The 16,840-nt window shown below is 40.5% G+C and overlaps 2 protein-coding genes across 3 annotated transcripts; both read right to left on the bottom strand.

Moving 5' to 3' along the window:
• Positions 1-537: 537 nt before the first annotated feature.
• def6c (DEF6 guanine nucleotide exchange factor c) lies at positions 538-9,545 on the bottom strand. Of its 2 annotated transcripts, XM_031313580.2 has the most exons (13): positions 9,415-9,545; positions 8,951-9,186; positions 8,094-8,234; positions 7,485-7,667; positions 6,613-6,843; positions 6,378-6,524; positions 6,069-6,177; positions 4,003-4,232; positions 3,816-3,923; positions 3,348-3,514; positions 2,324-2,522; positions 2,132-2,222; positions 538-1,022 (listed from the first exon to the last, which is right to left on the bottom strand). In XM_031313580.2, the coding sequence occupies exons 2-13, from the start codon at positions 9,044-9,046 to the stop codon at positions 811-813; spliced, it is 1,914 nt and encodes a 637-aa protein (XP_031169440.1). In that variant the 5' UTR covers positions 9,047-9,186; positions 9,415-9,545; the 3' UTR covers positions 538-810. The 2 variants fall into 2 exon arrangements, with proteins under 2 accessions (XP_031169440.1, XP_031169439.1); XM_031313579.2 differs by having other exon boundaries at positions 8,951-9,491.
• Positions 9,546-10,791: 1,246 nt separating this feature from the next.
• On the bottom strand, positions 10,792-15,082 carry LOC116060079 (tetraspanin-7-like). The gene has a single exon (XM_035995805.1). The coding sequence runs from the start codon at positions 14,635-14,637 to the stop codon at positions 13,549-13,551; it is 1,089 nt and encodes a 362-aa protein (XP_035851698.1). The 5' UTR covers positions 14,638-15,082; the 3' UTR covers positions 10,792-13,548.
• Positions 15,083-16,840: the final 1,758 nt, after the last annotated feature.

Raw genomic sequence — 16,840 nt, 5'->3', positions numbered from 1 at the left:
TACATAGATTTGAAAAAGATCACATAAATTAAGCTATAAGCTGTGACCAGGATATGTACTGAGTGGGGCATTTTACTGTTAAAAAATAATAATACTGTTTCTAAATTACCTTAACAATATCTTTATATCCAACATATGTACCAATACAGAAATATCTGTGATAAGCTACTATCAGCTGATATTAGGCTGCTTAAGTCTTACTGCACTTCTCAGTACTTTGTATTATTAAAATAATACATAAAGCTACAGTATATAGACAACCAAAAAAAGTAAACCCTTCAATCATGTGCAATGTTGAAATCATCGCCTTTTTAAAAAAAGTGTTTTCTTTTACACATTTATTACTTACATACATAACTTCCTGTGAGTTCAGTTATCGTGTTGTGACAGAGAACTTGCAAGAGAAGAGTGACTGATCTTGACTTCAAATTAGCTTCAGGAAGTCTGATGTTAATCGAAACATTTTGTAGGAGAGATTGTAGTAATTCAAATGTGTTGCCCAGGAAAATAACTGAAAATGATGAATATCACAAAATTACATTTTATCATTCAACAATAAACTTTATTGTACAGAAATGTATCTCAGTTGATCTGTCATATGTGTTTTCATTAAATCCTGCATCACAATGTGCGTTTCATCCTCACTGTCCATCTTAGTAACCATTTCAAAATATAAATATAAAACGTATTTTGCACAGATTCTTTTATGTATTGTAAATCATTTTTCACTTTCCACTCTCGGTCTTAAACAAATGAAGAATTTCTTTTATAAAATTTGAACTTGTGGATTTGAAACCGTCAACGTGGTAATCACATTTGTCCGTTGGGTTTTCCCTGTGATTTTTCTGATCCATCTGACAGGTTTGCAGCCTCCAGCTGCTCCTCCAGCGTCTCGCTGTCTTCTGGTATCTGGTTGTTTTGATCAGCTGTTATCTTGAATTTAGAGATGAACTCATTACTGGCCAACGCTCCCTCCTTTTTGGGACACATGGGTTTTGATGTTAGGCGATTTCCCAAACGTTCTACAAAAATGAAATAAACAACAACATTAACAACAAAGTTTGATCTTTGTGATGTTCACTGATACATTTGAGTTTTAGGTCAGGATTGCAAAAGTAGGTTTTATTTCAGGTGCCATTTGTTTGTTAGCTTGTTAGCTGAATATCTCAAAAATGTGTGAACAGTTTTCAATCAAATGTAGTGGGAAATTAGACCATGGTCCATTAAACAAATCCTTAATTTAATCCAGATCCAGATCTATTTTAAAGGGATTTCTTAACAATGCAACATTGCAGTTTTCAATACTTTATCATGAACTACCGCACTTTCTTGAAGGAAAGAATTCTAGCATATGTTTGCCATGACTGAGATGAACATTGGAAAAAATTAATTCAGTAATATTAGTTCATATTTTATTATCTGTACAGTTAGTCAAAATGACTAGAAATATAATTCAACTGTTATGAATTTACTGTGGGAAAAGCCTTTTTTTTTAATAATAAATCTTTTCAGCACAGTAAATAGCATCATTATCATAGCCACGGGGAAGTAGGGGGGCTGGGCCTCATCCTGCACCCCCATGTGGCATCACGTCACGCTGTTATGATTTACATGGCGATACTATATAGGCTATATATATATATATATATATATATATATATATATATATATATGTGCATATTAGATATTAGCTATTCATATATTCCAGGGGTGGCTGTGATCCAAACATTTCCAATAACAGAGAATTGTAATTTGTAAAAGTCCAAAAGTCAAAATGTATTGAAAAAAAATAGATGTAACGAAATATTCTGTTCAATCCATATTTGTTTTCACTACGGTGAAAAACTGTTTGCTCTCCTGCTTGCCGCATACAAGGGGAAGCACGCACCTGTATAACTCGGCACACACACACATATATATATGCTATCCATATTAGTACGTAGGCCTATAAAAAGGCCGCTGCACCCCCAAGTTAAAATATGCTCCCGCGAGTATGATCAATATGATGCTATTTATCAAGTTCAGTAGGGTGCATATTTGCTGACTGAAGCCCTTAAAGCAACCTAATTAAAAGTTATTGTGTTGCCCCTTTAAACAGACCCAAACAGACCAGATTGAGATCATACTGCACCTCCAGGACTGATGGGTGTCATCAGGCGGTTCAGCTGGACGTTCCAGTGTCGTACGTGTTGACTGGCATATCTCAGCTTCTCTTGTACCTCCTGGAATAAGAAAATCAAACAAGTAGTTTCTCATTCTTTTTTTTTATTATTATGATTAAACATGCTGCACACTGAGCCACTCCAAACTATCTCTATTTTACCTCCAGGTGCTGGTGGCTCTTCTGGCGAGAAGCCCGCAGATCCTGGAGCTCCTGAGAGGCTGAGTGAAGAGCTGAGGGGGTATTCTGGTCTTGATTGCCATCCGAGGCCTCCAGTATGGTGTTGAGGCACTGCAATGCCCTCTGCTGCTCCTGGAGGAGCTGGAACTGCTTCTTCTTCGCTTCTTCCGCCTGCAGCAACCTGGAGAAGAGAAGAGCAACAACTGCAATTAAGGTAGTTAAAAACCCTCAGCACCTGATTGCTGTCAAAAATCATGCTCTTTCTCTGATTCATAACTCAGTCAAATCTAAACGCAAAGACACAGGTTTTTAGCTTCAGTCTGACTACTTACATCTACTGAGTCTTGTTGTCTACTTCATGAGAATATCATTATCTATGATGTCCATATAAATCGTGAATAAACGTCCAGAAATGTGAAGAAATCATAGAAAAAAGTCACTCCTACTACAGAACTTGCCTGAGAATTGTCACGTTTTCTTCAGTATCAAAGTAATCCAGTAATATTTGTCTGTACATCCATGGGTACACTGTAAACAGGGACTGCTAACAGCTAATTCGGCAGACTGCTAATAGTGTCAAATTGCAAAAATGTAAACATATATAGGCTTTAGAGTTTTAACCATGGATATACATCCATGGTTTTAACCCATTGCTAACTAACTCCTCAGCAACATTATACTTACTGTTTAAAATCTCCAAAGCATTAGGGGAAGTAGTCCCAAAATGTAAGAGCATAATTATCCCCAAAATAAAAAAGACAAATAATAGAAGTTGAAAAATTCATTAATATTGACTTGACATGTTGCACTATCAATATGTTTTTGACATTACTAATGTTTATAATGTCCCATCAACGTGGTGTTAATGTGACACCCTACTCTATCAATTCCTATACAGATATTTGCACTGTGTTGAAAATCTGTGGATGCATAGACAGAAAAGTCACACAGTGTCAGATCTGGTTTAGACTATAATGGGAATACAGTAGGTGTGTTTGTTTATTACCTCTCCAGTTCCTGTCTGGCCTTCTCCTCCTCCAGCCGAGCCTGGATCTCCATGTTGAGAGCAGCCTCCAGTTTCTGCTGCGTCAGCTCCAACTCCTGGATCCTCTTCTTCTGTTGCTCAGCCTCCTTTTCTTTCTCCTGCATCTCTGCCTGCATGCTGTCTCTCAACTAGGAGTAGTCACAAACACACACACACACACACACACACACACACACACACACACACGGACACGCACACACACACAAACACAAACACAAACACAAACACACTCACCAATTAAGTGGAAAGAACTGACCTATTCTTGATTCCCCTTTTCCAGGAATGTCATTACCGTTTCTCCACCACTACAAATCCCTGAAGGTTAAGCCTGACTTTTATAATGCCAATGTTTTTGTGCTGTTTTCAGAACTCTAAATCCTTTTTAGAGAATTGTAAATAAACACTGTCATCTGGAAAACTTTCTCTTACCGTCTCGGCCTCCTTCAGCTGCCTCTCCAGCTCCATCTGCACCTCCCTCTGTTTCCTCCTTTCTTTTTCCTCTGCCTCCCTTCGTCTGGTTTCTAATTCGCGTGCATGCTGCAAGACACAGATAAAGGTTAAAGGCAAAAACTAACCTATGACTAATCGTCCCTCCACTGATTCCTTCCGCTATTACCTGTATGATACTTTCTATTTCTAAATCCTGTCTGTCTTTCTCTTTCTCCATCTTCTCCATCTCTTGGATATTGGAGTCGTCTGATTGGCTGCTCCGGCTGCTGCAGCTGCTCCGGGCGCTCCGGCTGCGCTCCCGGTTGGTGTGCTCCCGCTGGACCCGCCTCTTCAATTTCAGTTCTTGGTGAAGTGAAGACTTGCCCTCGCTCTGGAGACGGAGAGCTGTCTGAATAGCTGGAGAGGTAGCAAAAAGATAAACTGTAGATAGTGTAGATAGTGTTGTTGGTGTTTCTTTAGTTTGATTAATGAACAAAGGAGCGATATTTCTTACTGGATCAGTACTTCACACAGTTATTGATTGACAATCGATGTTTGGGAAGTGCAGCAAACACCAAAAACAATGACACCAAACTATTACTTTGACTAAAATGAATTGTTTGACATTTTGGGAAAAATTATATGCTTTCTTGAAGTTAGAAGATCAATACCCCTCTCATGTCTGTACGGTAAATGTGAAGCAGCCGCTTAGCTTAGCATTAAGGCTCCACGCATAGCTTTCGCCGTAGCCTACGTAAGTGGCCTGAAGAGTATACTTGTGCGTTGGTGTGTGTGTCGATCTCTTTAAGAGAATAGCTGGGCCGGCATGTGTGTATGTGTGTGTGCGTGTGTGTGTGTGTGTGTGTGTGTGTGTGTGTGTGTGTGTGTGGGGAGTGTGTGGTAGAGCGAGAGAGAGAGTGACGGGGATTAGCTTCGGAGCGAGTACTGACTTTGAGGCATAGAGAGAGAAACAAAGTGCCTCGCCTCTGCGTTCTGACCACAGTGAGAAATCTGTAGCAGGAGAGTGAACTCTCTCCTTGATTTCATGTTGTTTATGGAGGAGGAGAACCAGGAAATGAGTAGGGGGAAATGCAACGCTACCAAGCCACGTCCGAGTGACATGCGTCGCCGCGACGTGTAGCTACATTTTTCAAGAGGTGCAGGTCAGGCTACGGCGTAGGGTTTGGCGTAGGTGCGTGTCTCCACGTACCTACTTACGTAGCCACAGCGTAGATTTTACGCAGAAGCATATATCACGCTTTAAGTTTCATTTATGGTTCTGTGGAGGCTCCACGCAGAGCTTTCGCCGTAGCCTACGTAAGTGGCCCGATGTTTATACTTGTGCGTTGGTGTGTGCGTTGTGTTGTCATGCGTTTGTGTGGGGAGTGTGTGATAGAGCGAGGGAGAATGTGAGAGAGTGACGACGATTAGCTTCGGAGCGGGTAGCGACTCTAGAGTCATAGTGAGAAAAACAAAGTGTCTCCCCTGTGTTTTCTGACCATGGTGGGAAATCTGTAGCAGGAAGAGTGAACCCTCTCCTTGATTTCATGTTGTTTATGGAGAAGGAGAACCAGGAAATGAGTCGGGGGAAATGCAACGCTACCAAGCCACGTCCGAGCGACATATGTCACCGCGACGTAGTTAAACTTTTTAGGAGGTGCAGGTCAGGCTACGGTGTAGGGTTTGGCATAGGTCCGTGTCTCCACGTACCTACGCACGTAGCAATGCCATAGATTTTATGCAGAAGTATAAATTACGCTTAAGACTGGGAACATGGTGGAAACAGCTGGCCTAGCTCTGTTCAACGGTAACAAAATCTATCTACCAGCACCTCTTAAGCTCACAAATTAACAAATGATATCTTGTTTGTTTAACCTGTAAAAAAAACAGAAGTATAAAAATGTCTATTTGTGGTTTTACAGGCAGTAATTTGCCATATTATATCCAGTACCTTCATGGAGTTTCTGTAGTGATGGCAAGACTGGACAGTAAGGCTAGCTGTTTCCCTTTTTTTATGTCTTTGTGCTAAGCTAAGCTAGCTGCTGGCGGTAGCCTCATATTTATCCTACGGACATTAGAGTGGTAACAATCTTTTCATCTAACATCCAAAGATGTAAAACTATTCCTTTAAAATGTCTCATCTGAAACCAGTGAATTGAATTAGAAAACCACCAGTGACCACACACAATAAACCACTGCAGTCAAAATGTAATTTCTGTCTTTGTATGCTAATACTAATACACACCAACACACCTTGAGTCCACTCCACCTTCTGCCTCTGGTCAGACGCACTCATCTCAAAGGTTTTGTTGTGGGTTTTTACACAGAACAAACAGCGCTTCCCTTCCCTGTCTGCAATAGGCTAAAAAAGAAAGAGGAGACTCAGAAAATATAACACATTTCAGATAGTTTAGCTTGCTGGTTAGATCATGGAATCAAAATACAAGGATTAGGGTATTTATGTGCTGTAAAGGACTTTGTCTGAACCCATCGAAAGCACAGCATTTGACTGATTACAATATAATTAAACATGCAGTGTTTACATTACATTTCCTCACCCACCTCTATGACACAGCCCTTATTCAGCTGGATCTCCCCTTTCTTGTCTTTCAAGTCCTCGCTGACGTAGTAAGCCACAGAGGAGGGCTTCAGCACAAACCAACGCTCAGTCCAGTTCCTGCGTACATGCCCCTTTTTCCACATATAAGCCTGGAAACATTGGACAGATATTAGATAAGACAAAAACGACAAGCGAGAAGACGACAAACAGAAACAGGAAGATACAGAAAATACACACCCTCTTGAGGACATTGTGATACATCTCCAGAAAGACCTCATTCAAAGCCAGACTGAAGGCCTCAGCGCTGGTGATCCTTAGCAGCCGGCCTGCAGCCATGTGCTCCAGGAAGGTCCATACAGACATGTCATCATCCTGCACTGTAGCATCCTGGGATATTAAGTCCTCCAATGGCTTCCCATCCCACTCCTGGCTCATTGCTGTGGAAATTTTCTTGAGGAGATACTCCACCTAAAAGTGTTCAAACATTAGAATACTGTAAGTGTTTTCAGAAAAGATTACAAAAATATATATTATTTAAAGTCTAAATAACATATAGTGTATTCCTATAACATATACTCTACTTTTACAGAGGAAAGCTACTGTGCTGATAGTAGAAAAAGCTGTTTATTTTTGTCTTTGTCGACAGGAAACCGTAAGCATTATGGAGGAAGTGGAGGAAGGAAGAGACTCATTAACTTACTTACTTGTACTTTTCTGCTGTTAAAAAAATGTTAAATGGTTTGACTTTGTTGGAACACAAGCTGGGTTTCTATGGAGCATATGTCTTTCTAACAATTAGGAAATCACAGTGAAAGTGCCTTATATCACTGCCTGAAAAGCTTTCTCTGTGTGATTTGTTACTCTACTAAACTTTATTTGCCTTGTGAATGGTAAGGAATGAAGGAATTATTGCACTTGTGTACTTTATTTCAAAAGTGACCCTTTTCTCTTGCTGTACGATGACAAATTGTTTGGATTTTTTTACTCAGAGGTATAAAAATTCCATCAGATGAAATTATCATGGACTTGCGTCTCCATCAAATCAAGTCGCTCCCGATGTTGAGTCCTACCACAAATTCTTTTTTCACACCATCATCAACATCTTTTACCTCCTCTGGTATCATCACCAGCGGGTAGCGGTCCTCAGACAGGAGGTTGAATAAACAGAAGAGCTTAAAACAGTCTCTTTCCGATAGCGGCGCCCCCTGTGGTACACCCTTGAAGTTCTTCTTTCTGGTCATCATCCAGCACAGGTCATCGAACTTCTCCTTGTCAAACATGCCCTCTTTGACCTGAAAAGACAGAAAAAATGACTCATAATAATTGAAACTTGAATGAAACTAGATTGAAACTTCATGTGATGGAAACAGTTTTAATAACACACATAATGGATATATATACAGTAATAAATCACTCAACCAATAAGATAATTTGTTTCTCCTAACCCAAAAAGAGCATCAATATAACACTAATAAATAATAATAATAAAAATAATAATAATGAAGTGCTTTCCAAAGTTAAGAAATGTACCGGACATAAGAAGATTTAAGAACAATTGGTATTGCGAAAACAATAATGTGTATAACATATTAAAAAGAAAAACTATAACAAATATACTCAGAGAAAAAGCGTTAACTCGATAAAAGAAACAAAGCATACATAAATTGATAACATGTCTGTAACTGCTACTGAAGAGGCAATGTCAACAGTCACAGTACCTTATCCAGTATATATTTGTTGAGGTAGGGCATGTAGCCATGATTAGACACCGGCCCATCATCGTCATCCTGGAAGTGCTCCTCCAGAGCCACCGGGTCATGTGGGATGTTCAGCACTGTGTACAGGTTGTGGGAAAGCACCTGAAACACACACACACACACACACACACACACACACACACACACACAGGCCCACACATAAGCACATAGTCTCAATTTATATTTCTTCTGTGCACTCCATATCTCTCTCTCACACACACACACACACACACACACACACACACACACACACACACACACACACAGCATGTCAGGGCAGATTTCTGCTAATTCCCTGGATTCTTCTCTTCTATGGGGCATGTAGGAACTGGGCGGAAAGCTACATGACAGAACAAAAATAACTGAGGGAAGAAATTGCTGAATAAGCTCTCTACTTGTCCTCTGTCTTGCATTTTATTTGAAACGCTGACAGTGCTGGCATTATGTCACTATTTATGTTTCTGGGAAACAGAGAAAGGTTGGACTTTGAGCTTGAATCGGAAACTGGGCTCACTGCGCCTCACCACCAATCTGAGCAGGTTACGTTAGAATAAAGCTTTTTTTTTTCTTTTTTTTTTAATATTTGGACTTGTGTGTGAGCCTTTAGGGCGTTTGCTGATTGCAACGTTGATTACGTGGATTAAGTTAGTAGGCTATTTCATTACAAACAAAGGCAACTATAGAGACTGATAAGCACTGGTTTGTCTACAGCCAGAAAGAGTGATTTAAAGGAAAAGGTAGCAGTCTGTTTCTGTGTCCAGTGGACGCCCCTCGCTCAGTTTCCTGATCTTAATATGGCTACATACATTCCTGCTTACCTTTAACTGCGATTTGGACACTTTCCCGCATTTCTCGACGTCCAGAGATGTGAAGGCGTACCAGATCGACTTGAGGAGTTCGGATTTTAAATCCATTTGGGAGATAACCTCGCTGTGCGAAAAAACTACATTTCCAAGAGCAGCGCAGCGGCTTTTACGCAGCGACGAGCGAGCGAGCGAGCGGTGTTGAGAATTGCCAAATAAAATGTGGGGCAGAGTACAGGCTGCTGTGCAAACTGCGAAAGACCAAAAGGAGTCAGATGTAGGAGAGACTTAAAGAGGCGGAGAGTAGAGATAAGACCTACACTTTCCTCCGTAATACATTATACAAAATAATACAATACACGATTTTACAAATATCAAACACCCTGAATAGTCTGGTTTAGGCTATTCTCCACAAAATATTGGCTAATTGCCTTACCATCCACTCTTAACATGTATCTGAATAAAATAGACAAACTTACAAGCTAAATGTCCAAGTCTAAGACATTTATCCAGTCTACAGGATTTTTTTTTTAATTCCTCAAGTGCTGCCAACCAAAAAACAAAAATAAGACGGATCCGTGTTATCAAATTCAGAAGGCATACCGAGACACACCCATTTGTGGAGAGCCTGAAGCCATATTTATTTACGCAATTTCATAATCTAAAAAAGTTTTAATGTAGGCTATATTAAAGGATTTATTTTATGCTATATCTAAGGATTTTAAATGAACCAACATAAAAAAACTGGAGCGTATTTAATGATCTTTATGAAACAGGTATGTTTTTAAGGTTGTAATGTATGGGTTACTATACATGTAATCAATGTGATGCTTAATATCCCTAATTAAGTTAATTGTATAGGCTACTGCTCCTCATCTTTAGTGAGGGGTTTTGGAGCTGTGGAGATCTGATAGTGACTATATTTGCTACACCATTCTGCAGCCTTTATGTTTCCCTTCCACTGAGGATTTGTTTTGGTTGAAGTCATAAATAGTGCACATTAAAAGCACCCAACCTAAAATAGTTTTCAAAGGTATTATGAGCAAAATCCCCCTTGTGGTTTCCCTGACTTTAATTGCTGCTTGAACATCTCTCAGAACTAGTGGGGAGGTAGCAACCTCAGGCAAAATAGGTTAAACAGGGACAGTGTAATCAGATGGAAAGCATCCGCAAGCCTTGTTAGAGCATATAATGTAGGCTAATCAATACCAATAATTAGGTCATGAAAATGGTAGTCATTGTTTGGAGGCCACAGACCAAAGCCTATCTGTCTCCATATGTAGATATATGTTGGTTTTAAGTTAATCTTTCTGATACATTACACAAATCTAATTAATATTGCCCAATTTGAGCAGAGGTCATAATTTTCTGCTCCATAAACTAATAAATGTTGGGTCACGCCGTTGTGTTTCGTCATGCTCAGCAGTGCGTCTGTATCTGTTGTCTCCTTTCAAGGGCAGATTTAATCAGTGTCTCAGGTGGTAGAAATGAGATGTTGTTCAGTTAGCCATAATTCAGAATTGCCCAGCCAGAGGTCTCAGTGAGAATAGACCACTCCCAGCGCTGAGAATTTACCACTCTGGCACACTTCCATCATGGCCTTTTTTCATAAAATAAAGACCTAGAGCAGTTTCTAAAGGTCTTTAAAATGCAGACAGAATAGAATATATCTATTTGCCCACTGGGTGGAAATTTGGCAGGGGTTCAAACCTGCCACCTGTCAGGATGAGGGATATAATCTTTGGGTATTTCCGTATTACCTTAAAGAGGAAACAACTCACATTAAAACCCAAAAAGTGCGCTTCGGTGATTCACAAGATGTTACTTAGACATTACATACTACAAATGTGCCTTTACCAATGCAGTACTGTATGTTGTTAACACTACACTACATCAACATTACAAGAATGCTTTTGTCATTTATATATTTAATAGCCTATATTCAAGGGCAGCAGACCTTTACATTCCCATTGTCAGTGTCGAATCAATATCACCTGTAATGAGGCAAAGATTTTTGTTGTTTATTGTTGACAGATATAGTTTACAGTTTCAGTCATGCTTGTTCGCAAGGTTGGTGATTATTAGAATACATTATACACACACACATATATATATATAGGCCTATCATACGTTACAATTACAAGAGCAATAAAAAGGCCTATCCTGAATAGGAGAGGTGGGATGTATGGAGGCTGGAAGGAAGGCAAATGGATTTGTATCATCTCAGTGCATATAATAATCTTAAAACACATGTAATAACAAGTTCATATGAGAAAAAACACTTTCACATTCATCTAAGGAGTGTCTATACATTTTGGGAAATATACTTATTTGAGTTCCTGCAGAGAGTAAAATAAGAAGATAGATATCACTCTTATGACATTCATATTTTGTTCATTCATAGATCGGGATTATGTGATCTGACCCTTTACATAGTTTGTTTGAGGAACAAAAAATGTTTACGTCTGTGAGACACTGAAGTCTCAAAACACAATAATTCAACATCTAAATATCACACATATGGTGACAGTGGCAGACAGCTGAATTTATAATTAAGCCTGAGAAACACCAAAATCTGTTCAATGAGACAACTCCAGAAACTGTGTTTGCATTATTACAACCTATGGAAATATTTTTTATTTACTTGTGAATGATTATAGGGTACATTCAGTAGCCTATTTGGAAACACATCTATGCGCACAATAATGCAACTATACTGCAAATATACAAGATCAGACATTGCATTTCAGCAGCAACACTAAAAAACCCTTTTAATAATAAACTTGACACAAAGAAACTTTTACTTGTGATAAAAATGGCCCCAATGTGAGAGTTGGCAGCCCTGGCTAAATATAAAGCTACAGCCCGGAGATGGTTAGCTTAGCGTAGCAAAAAGACTGTAAACGGGTGGAAACTGCTAGCCTAGCTTTGTCTAATGGTAACAAAATATATCTACCAACTCCTCTAAAGCTCACTAATTAGATATACAGTGTATATTTATCACATTCCTTTTGAACGGATTAAACAAAAATTAACTAGCTAGGCTAGCTGTTGCTCCAGTTTTTATGCTAGGCTAAGCTAAGCAGCTGCTAGCATTAGCTTTATATTTTTCAGAGTGGTATTAGTCATCTTACTCTATGCAAGAAAGTGAATAAAGATATTTCCTAACATGTTGAGCTATTTTTTTTAAGTCAACATTAGTTTGATGTTGAAGAAAAGCAAGTTTCATGCTAGTAGTGGGATGCACAACATCTGGGTCATGCCAATGTAGTAAAAAATGCTATTTACAATTATTCAGTGATTTAAAACGATTCTGTGCTACCGAATATACAAACTTTAGCAACACAGAGACATTTGGAAGAAACTTTTTAAGCAGTCAAAGTTACCAAAGCACCTCAACACAGTGGAAATGACGACTATAAACAGCACAAAATACCACAGACCAATAGATTATTAAGCCTTTTTCAAAAGCACCATTCGAGCACAGTGTAGTCTTTGTGATTGGAAAACTAAATGATGCAGATACGAACATCTGTTGAACACAGCTAGACTAAATCATCTGAAGTGGAAAACTGCTGGTGAACATTCCTGTGCATTCAGCGTTGAGGTGTGCTAAATCAACCAAAATGAGAGTAGTTTAACCCTAAATAATAATCGTTTTTACATTTTATATAACGAAGCATATTAATCCATGCCAACATTTAAACATTTCTGAAACAAAATCAGAGAGCAAAGTCTCCTTGTACTGCCATCTAATTTTTTAGATTTACGGTCCCACCCTAATTTGTGATGTCAGACTTCTCCTTTGCAGGTATCAAATGGACACACCCCTCATCCTACCCATTCGTCCCTTCCACAATGAATCAAAGAAGTATTTTTTATTGTGCAGAAGACGGAGTCATACAAAGAGTTGCAAAGTGTGAAGAGATGCTGGTTCCTGAAGTATTTTCTTTTTACCACTAAATTGCCAAATGTTCTTATCTTTAATGTTCCTTAATATAGAAACAAAGGAGTATTATAGATAATTTAACAATACTATAGGTTTATGTTATGATCCTCAGTTTTAATTATTTAAGGAGTAGTTTCTGAGAAATTGTGCTTTCTTCACCTTGCCATAGTCGCTCAATTCATCCAAATTGAACCCGAAACTGAAAGTAATTTGATTTCAACTGCAGAATCAGATTTCTACAAAATGTCAGCTTTAGCTTCAGCTTGCTGTTAGCGATGCTTGCAAAAAGATCTGTAATTCCTTGTTTCTTAACAAAATGCTCAAGAGGACTTGCAGTTGATTTCCCTTTTTTGTTTTTGTGTACACAGGCTTGTATCTTTGACTGTTTTGTCAAATAACCATGTATTTCATAAAGCAGTTGCTGATTTTGTGTGGGGAGAGTTTTTAATGCCCATCCAAGCCATGGAGACCTCCAAATGCACCTGACATTGTGCAGAAAATGAACAAGACTTTGTAATCCCGGAAACCTGGACGCTCAAAATAAGCCCCCCCCCCCCCCCCTTAGAACTCTATTACTCTTTAAGGGCGTAGTTCATTCCCAATCCTAATTATCTACTAATTGGTAATTCCTTGGCGTGGGTTGCCTAATTTTTTAACTTGACCATTAATGTGCCACCACACGTCGATGTTGTCTTGGTGCCAGTTTCTTGGCCAGCAGACAAGCCAGGGCGATGCCTCCGATTTGAGTGAAGGCCAATCCTAACACTGTGGCGGCAATGTGGAATACGTTGTCGTTGACCAAACTAAAGACTTTGCGGAAGCAGCCATGGGGATGGATTCCTGCAGCAGCTACTCCTTCAACATCATCCGACAGAAGAGGTCGATTCTTGCAGCCCTTGCGCCTCACGCAGCAGCTGTCTGGCAGGGACACAGAAGTGCCGTTCTCGTTGGGCAGGAAGGTCATATGCTGGATAGCCCAGTCCGAAGTGAGCCAATCACGCCAACCATCAGCTCCACAACACTCCAGGGACCTCTGCAGGCTGTCTAATGCATCGGCACGGCCCTCATCCTCCGTGTAGCCGGCCACCGCTCGCTGTAAACCGCTGCGAAATCCTCCAGCAATGTCTTCGCGATAGAAGAGACCTGAGAGTCCAGCTGCCAAACCGGCTATTAGTGCAGCAAGTTGAAAAAACCCGTAAGCCCTGAGCACGCAGGGGAGGTTTGCAGCCACCCCTAGACAACCCAGGAAGCCCCAGGCGGTGATGGCTGCACCTGTGGACAAAAGGATGAGCGGGGCGTTGGGGTAGCGATTGGCAGACAGCAACATGTAGTCTGCCAGTGAAATCTGTGCCCAAACACCTAGGCTTAAGATGGCCAAACCTGCCCCCCAGAAGAGGCAGCTGAAGGCCAGGAGACCCAAGCGCAGGAGGTGCATGATTCCAACTGGGCGGCAGCAGGGTGGGGCAGCGCCCACAGGTGGTGGTGCAGGGGGTGCCAGGGAGGCCTCTGAACCCACGGACAAGGATAGTCGCTGCTGCTGCTGGTGGAGCTGCTCTTCCTGCTCTTGGTAGGGTGGCAGCAGGTAGCCAGGGATTGCAGAGGGTCGACTAGGAAGAGGAGGTGGAGAGAGCAGGTCGAGACCCCGTGGAGAGGAAAGTCTTCGCACAGCCAGCTGCTGGCGTTCCCAGTCCAAAACTTGTCTGCTGGGACTCGGCCGAGCAGACAGCGAGTCGTAAGGCAGTGCAGAGCTCATGATCCCGGCTCTTGCTTTATCTACTCCCCTCTCTCTCTCTTTAACACACTCCTCCTCTCTCTTCCTTCCTCTATCAATTCCTTCACTCCTGTCCTCCTGCAACACACAACCCCCCCCCCCACTTCTTTACGACTGGTTATTAATCAGCCATCAACACCACCAACGCCGACTGGACTGCAAATCACACTGATGGGTGTCGCGTCGTGCCGTTATCTGCATCCACAGCCCCCCGGTCTCCACTGTATTTATCGTTTATTTCGGGCGTTTTTTCCACCTGCGTGGTCACCAGCTCTAAAAAATTGCCTCCGCCGATAGTCACATCCAGACATCTGGATGCTCACTGCTACACCTCGCTCTGGTCAAAAAGGGAGGTTATTGCAGTGGACGTATCTGAAATCCACTCATGCACACCCTCTCTCGGTCTGGAGGAGACATCCCTTTTAGTTTTACTATAATCCAATAAATGAACTGGGGATGTCTTTTTAAAATGTAAAAACCTCCCCCATGTTAAACTCTTATGATATAGTGCCAGATATAATTACAAGTTAGTAGCCCAACAATGTCAGTGACGAAGGACGTGACTAAAGTGTTTATAGCACTGAAGTTGGATGTAAAGATAAAAGATTGTTATGTGTGTGTGACGTCTATTTAAAAGTCAATTTAATTTATGATCATCACCATTCACCATCATCACTATTTTGATTCACATCATGCTAATCCTAGTTACTGTATTGTCTCATCTAGCAATGTTTTCTCTTTGTCACTGTTGGAGTTATTCATTGTTTTGTTATATTTAAATAGGTAAATATTTACTTATTTATTTTGTTTCTGTTTTGTTTGAAATATACAGCCACATAAGTTTGATTATGTCATTAGTATCTTTACTTGGGTTACTTTAAGTATCTGTTAGTGCTTTTGTTTTGAAAGTACCACGCAGCCTGAGCCAGCAGGTGAAGTCTACATACATGGGTGAGCAGGAATGTAGCAGTTAGACACCAGGAAGGGCTGATGGTTTTTTCACTAGACAGAGCCTAGAGACGCCATTGTTCCTTTGTTAAAATGTTTGTTTTCCAAAAACTGGGAAAATCAACCTCACAAAATTCCATCTTTGCCTGGACAATGAACGTTTTTTTTTAATCTCTGCGTAAGATTCATTCCTTCGGTGCCTCAGTGGCTGTTTGATTTTGAGTTTTGAGTTTGTTTTTGTTCAATCTGGGGATAAAAATTGCCACTACAGTCACTATCGATTTAAAATACATTTAGAAACATATGCAATGCTAAAATCTTCTATTTATTTTTTCAAACCCCTGAACTCCCCCATTTAGACAGCACTGTAACTGCTCTTTGTTGGTCCCCTGTTAAATGATGCAGCCAGTTTTATTCTGGTGATTCCTGCTCATCAACCCTCCCCCCAATCATAGCTCATTAAAGCCTCTCAGTTAATTAACCACATTCATATGGATCTTTTTTAATAAGGACAAGCACGATGACAGGGACAGGGAAAACCCAGATAGATTGGCTGGGGAAAGAGGAAGGGTGAGCACAATGAAATCTAGTCTCACACTGTACGTACAGCCTTATGCAGCCAACCCCGCCAGGCTGCAGAAGGTAGCTCAACATAGCCTTTGTTTCCTGGATTTAAACAAAATCCCAAAAATTAGGTGTGACTGGCCAGGGTTAGCTCATATATCGATTTTTCATGTACTTGCAAGATTATACAGACCTTGTCCTCCAGTATGTGAAGAATACAACAGCGAGCAGGGTGAAGACAGAGGGATGTTTACCACAGACAGCTGGACGTCTGTAGAGGAAATGAGGTTATGTTTATGATGTTTATAATTAATCTTTAGTCTTGTAATTATCTCACTGGGTTTTATGTGCACTCTGGAGAGAAATGAAGGAAATACATCACCTGGCATGCAGAATGAGATACCAAAGGCGTCTCCAATACAGCTCCTTGAAAAGACAGACAGCACAACGCCTAAGCAGAACACACACAAGTTTAACTGACACAAGACACTGAACACAAGGTATAGCCTGAGGCTGATACTGGGGTTGTTTTGATAGCCCACAATGGAGTCTCACGGCCTGATATTGAATTGTATCCAACTTCTGTAGTAATGTTCTTGATGCAGACGTAGATTGTGCACTCATAATCCATAACTGCCCTGATTAGATTTCAGTTTTTCAAGAGATCCTACTT

This window comes from Sander lucioperca, chromosome 20 (genome assembly GCF_008315115.2).
Source record: "Sander lucioperca isolate FBNREF2018 chromosome 20, SLUC_FBN_1.2, whole genome shotgun sequence".
NCBI lineage: Eukaryota > Metazoa > Chordata > Actinopteri > Perciformes > Percidae > Sander > Sander lucioperca.
Note: the sequence above shows the minus strand (reverse complement) of the source record. Positions and strands in the feature narration are given on the sequence as shown.

Bases quoted from the DNA above. Each gene is read 5' to 3' on its own strand.
- def6c (XM_031313580.2), bottom strand. From the start codon at position 9,046: ATGGATTTAAAATCCGAACTCCTCAAGTCGATCTGGTACGCCTTCACA. The intron at 6,525-6,612 runs GTGTGTATTTTC...CAATGTTTCCAG, and splicing joins ATCACAATGTCCTCAAGAGG to GCTTATATGTGGAAAAAGGG. The intron at 1,023-2,131 runs GTGCAGTATGAT...TCATTTTTGTAG, and splicing joins GACACCCATCAGTCCTGGAG to AACGTTTGGGAAATCGCCTA.
- LOC116060079 (XM_035995805.1), bottom strand. From the start codon at position 14,637: ATGAGCTCTGCACTGCCTTACGACTCGCTGTCTGCTCGGCCGAGTCCC.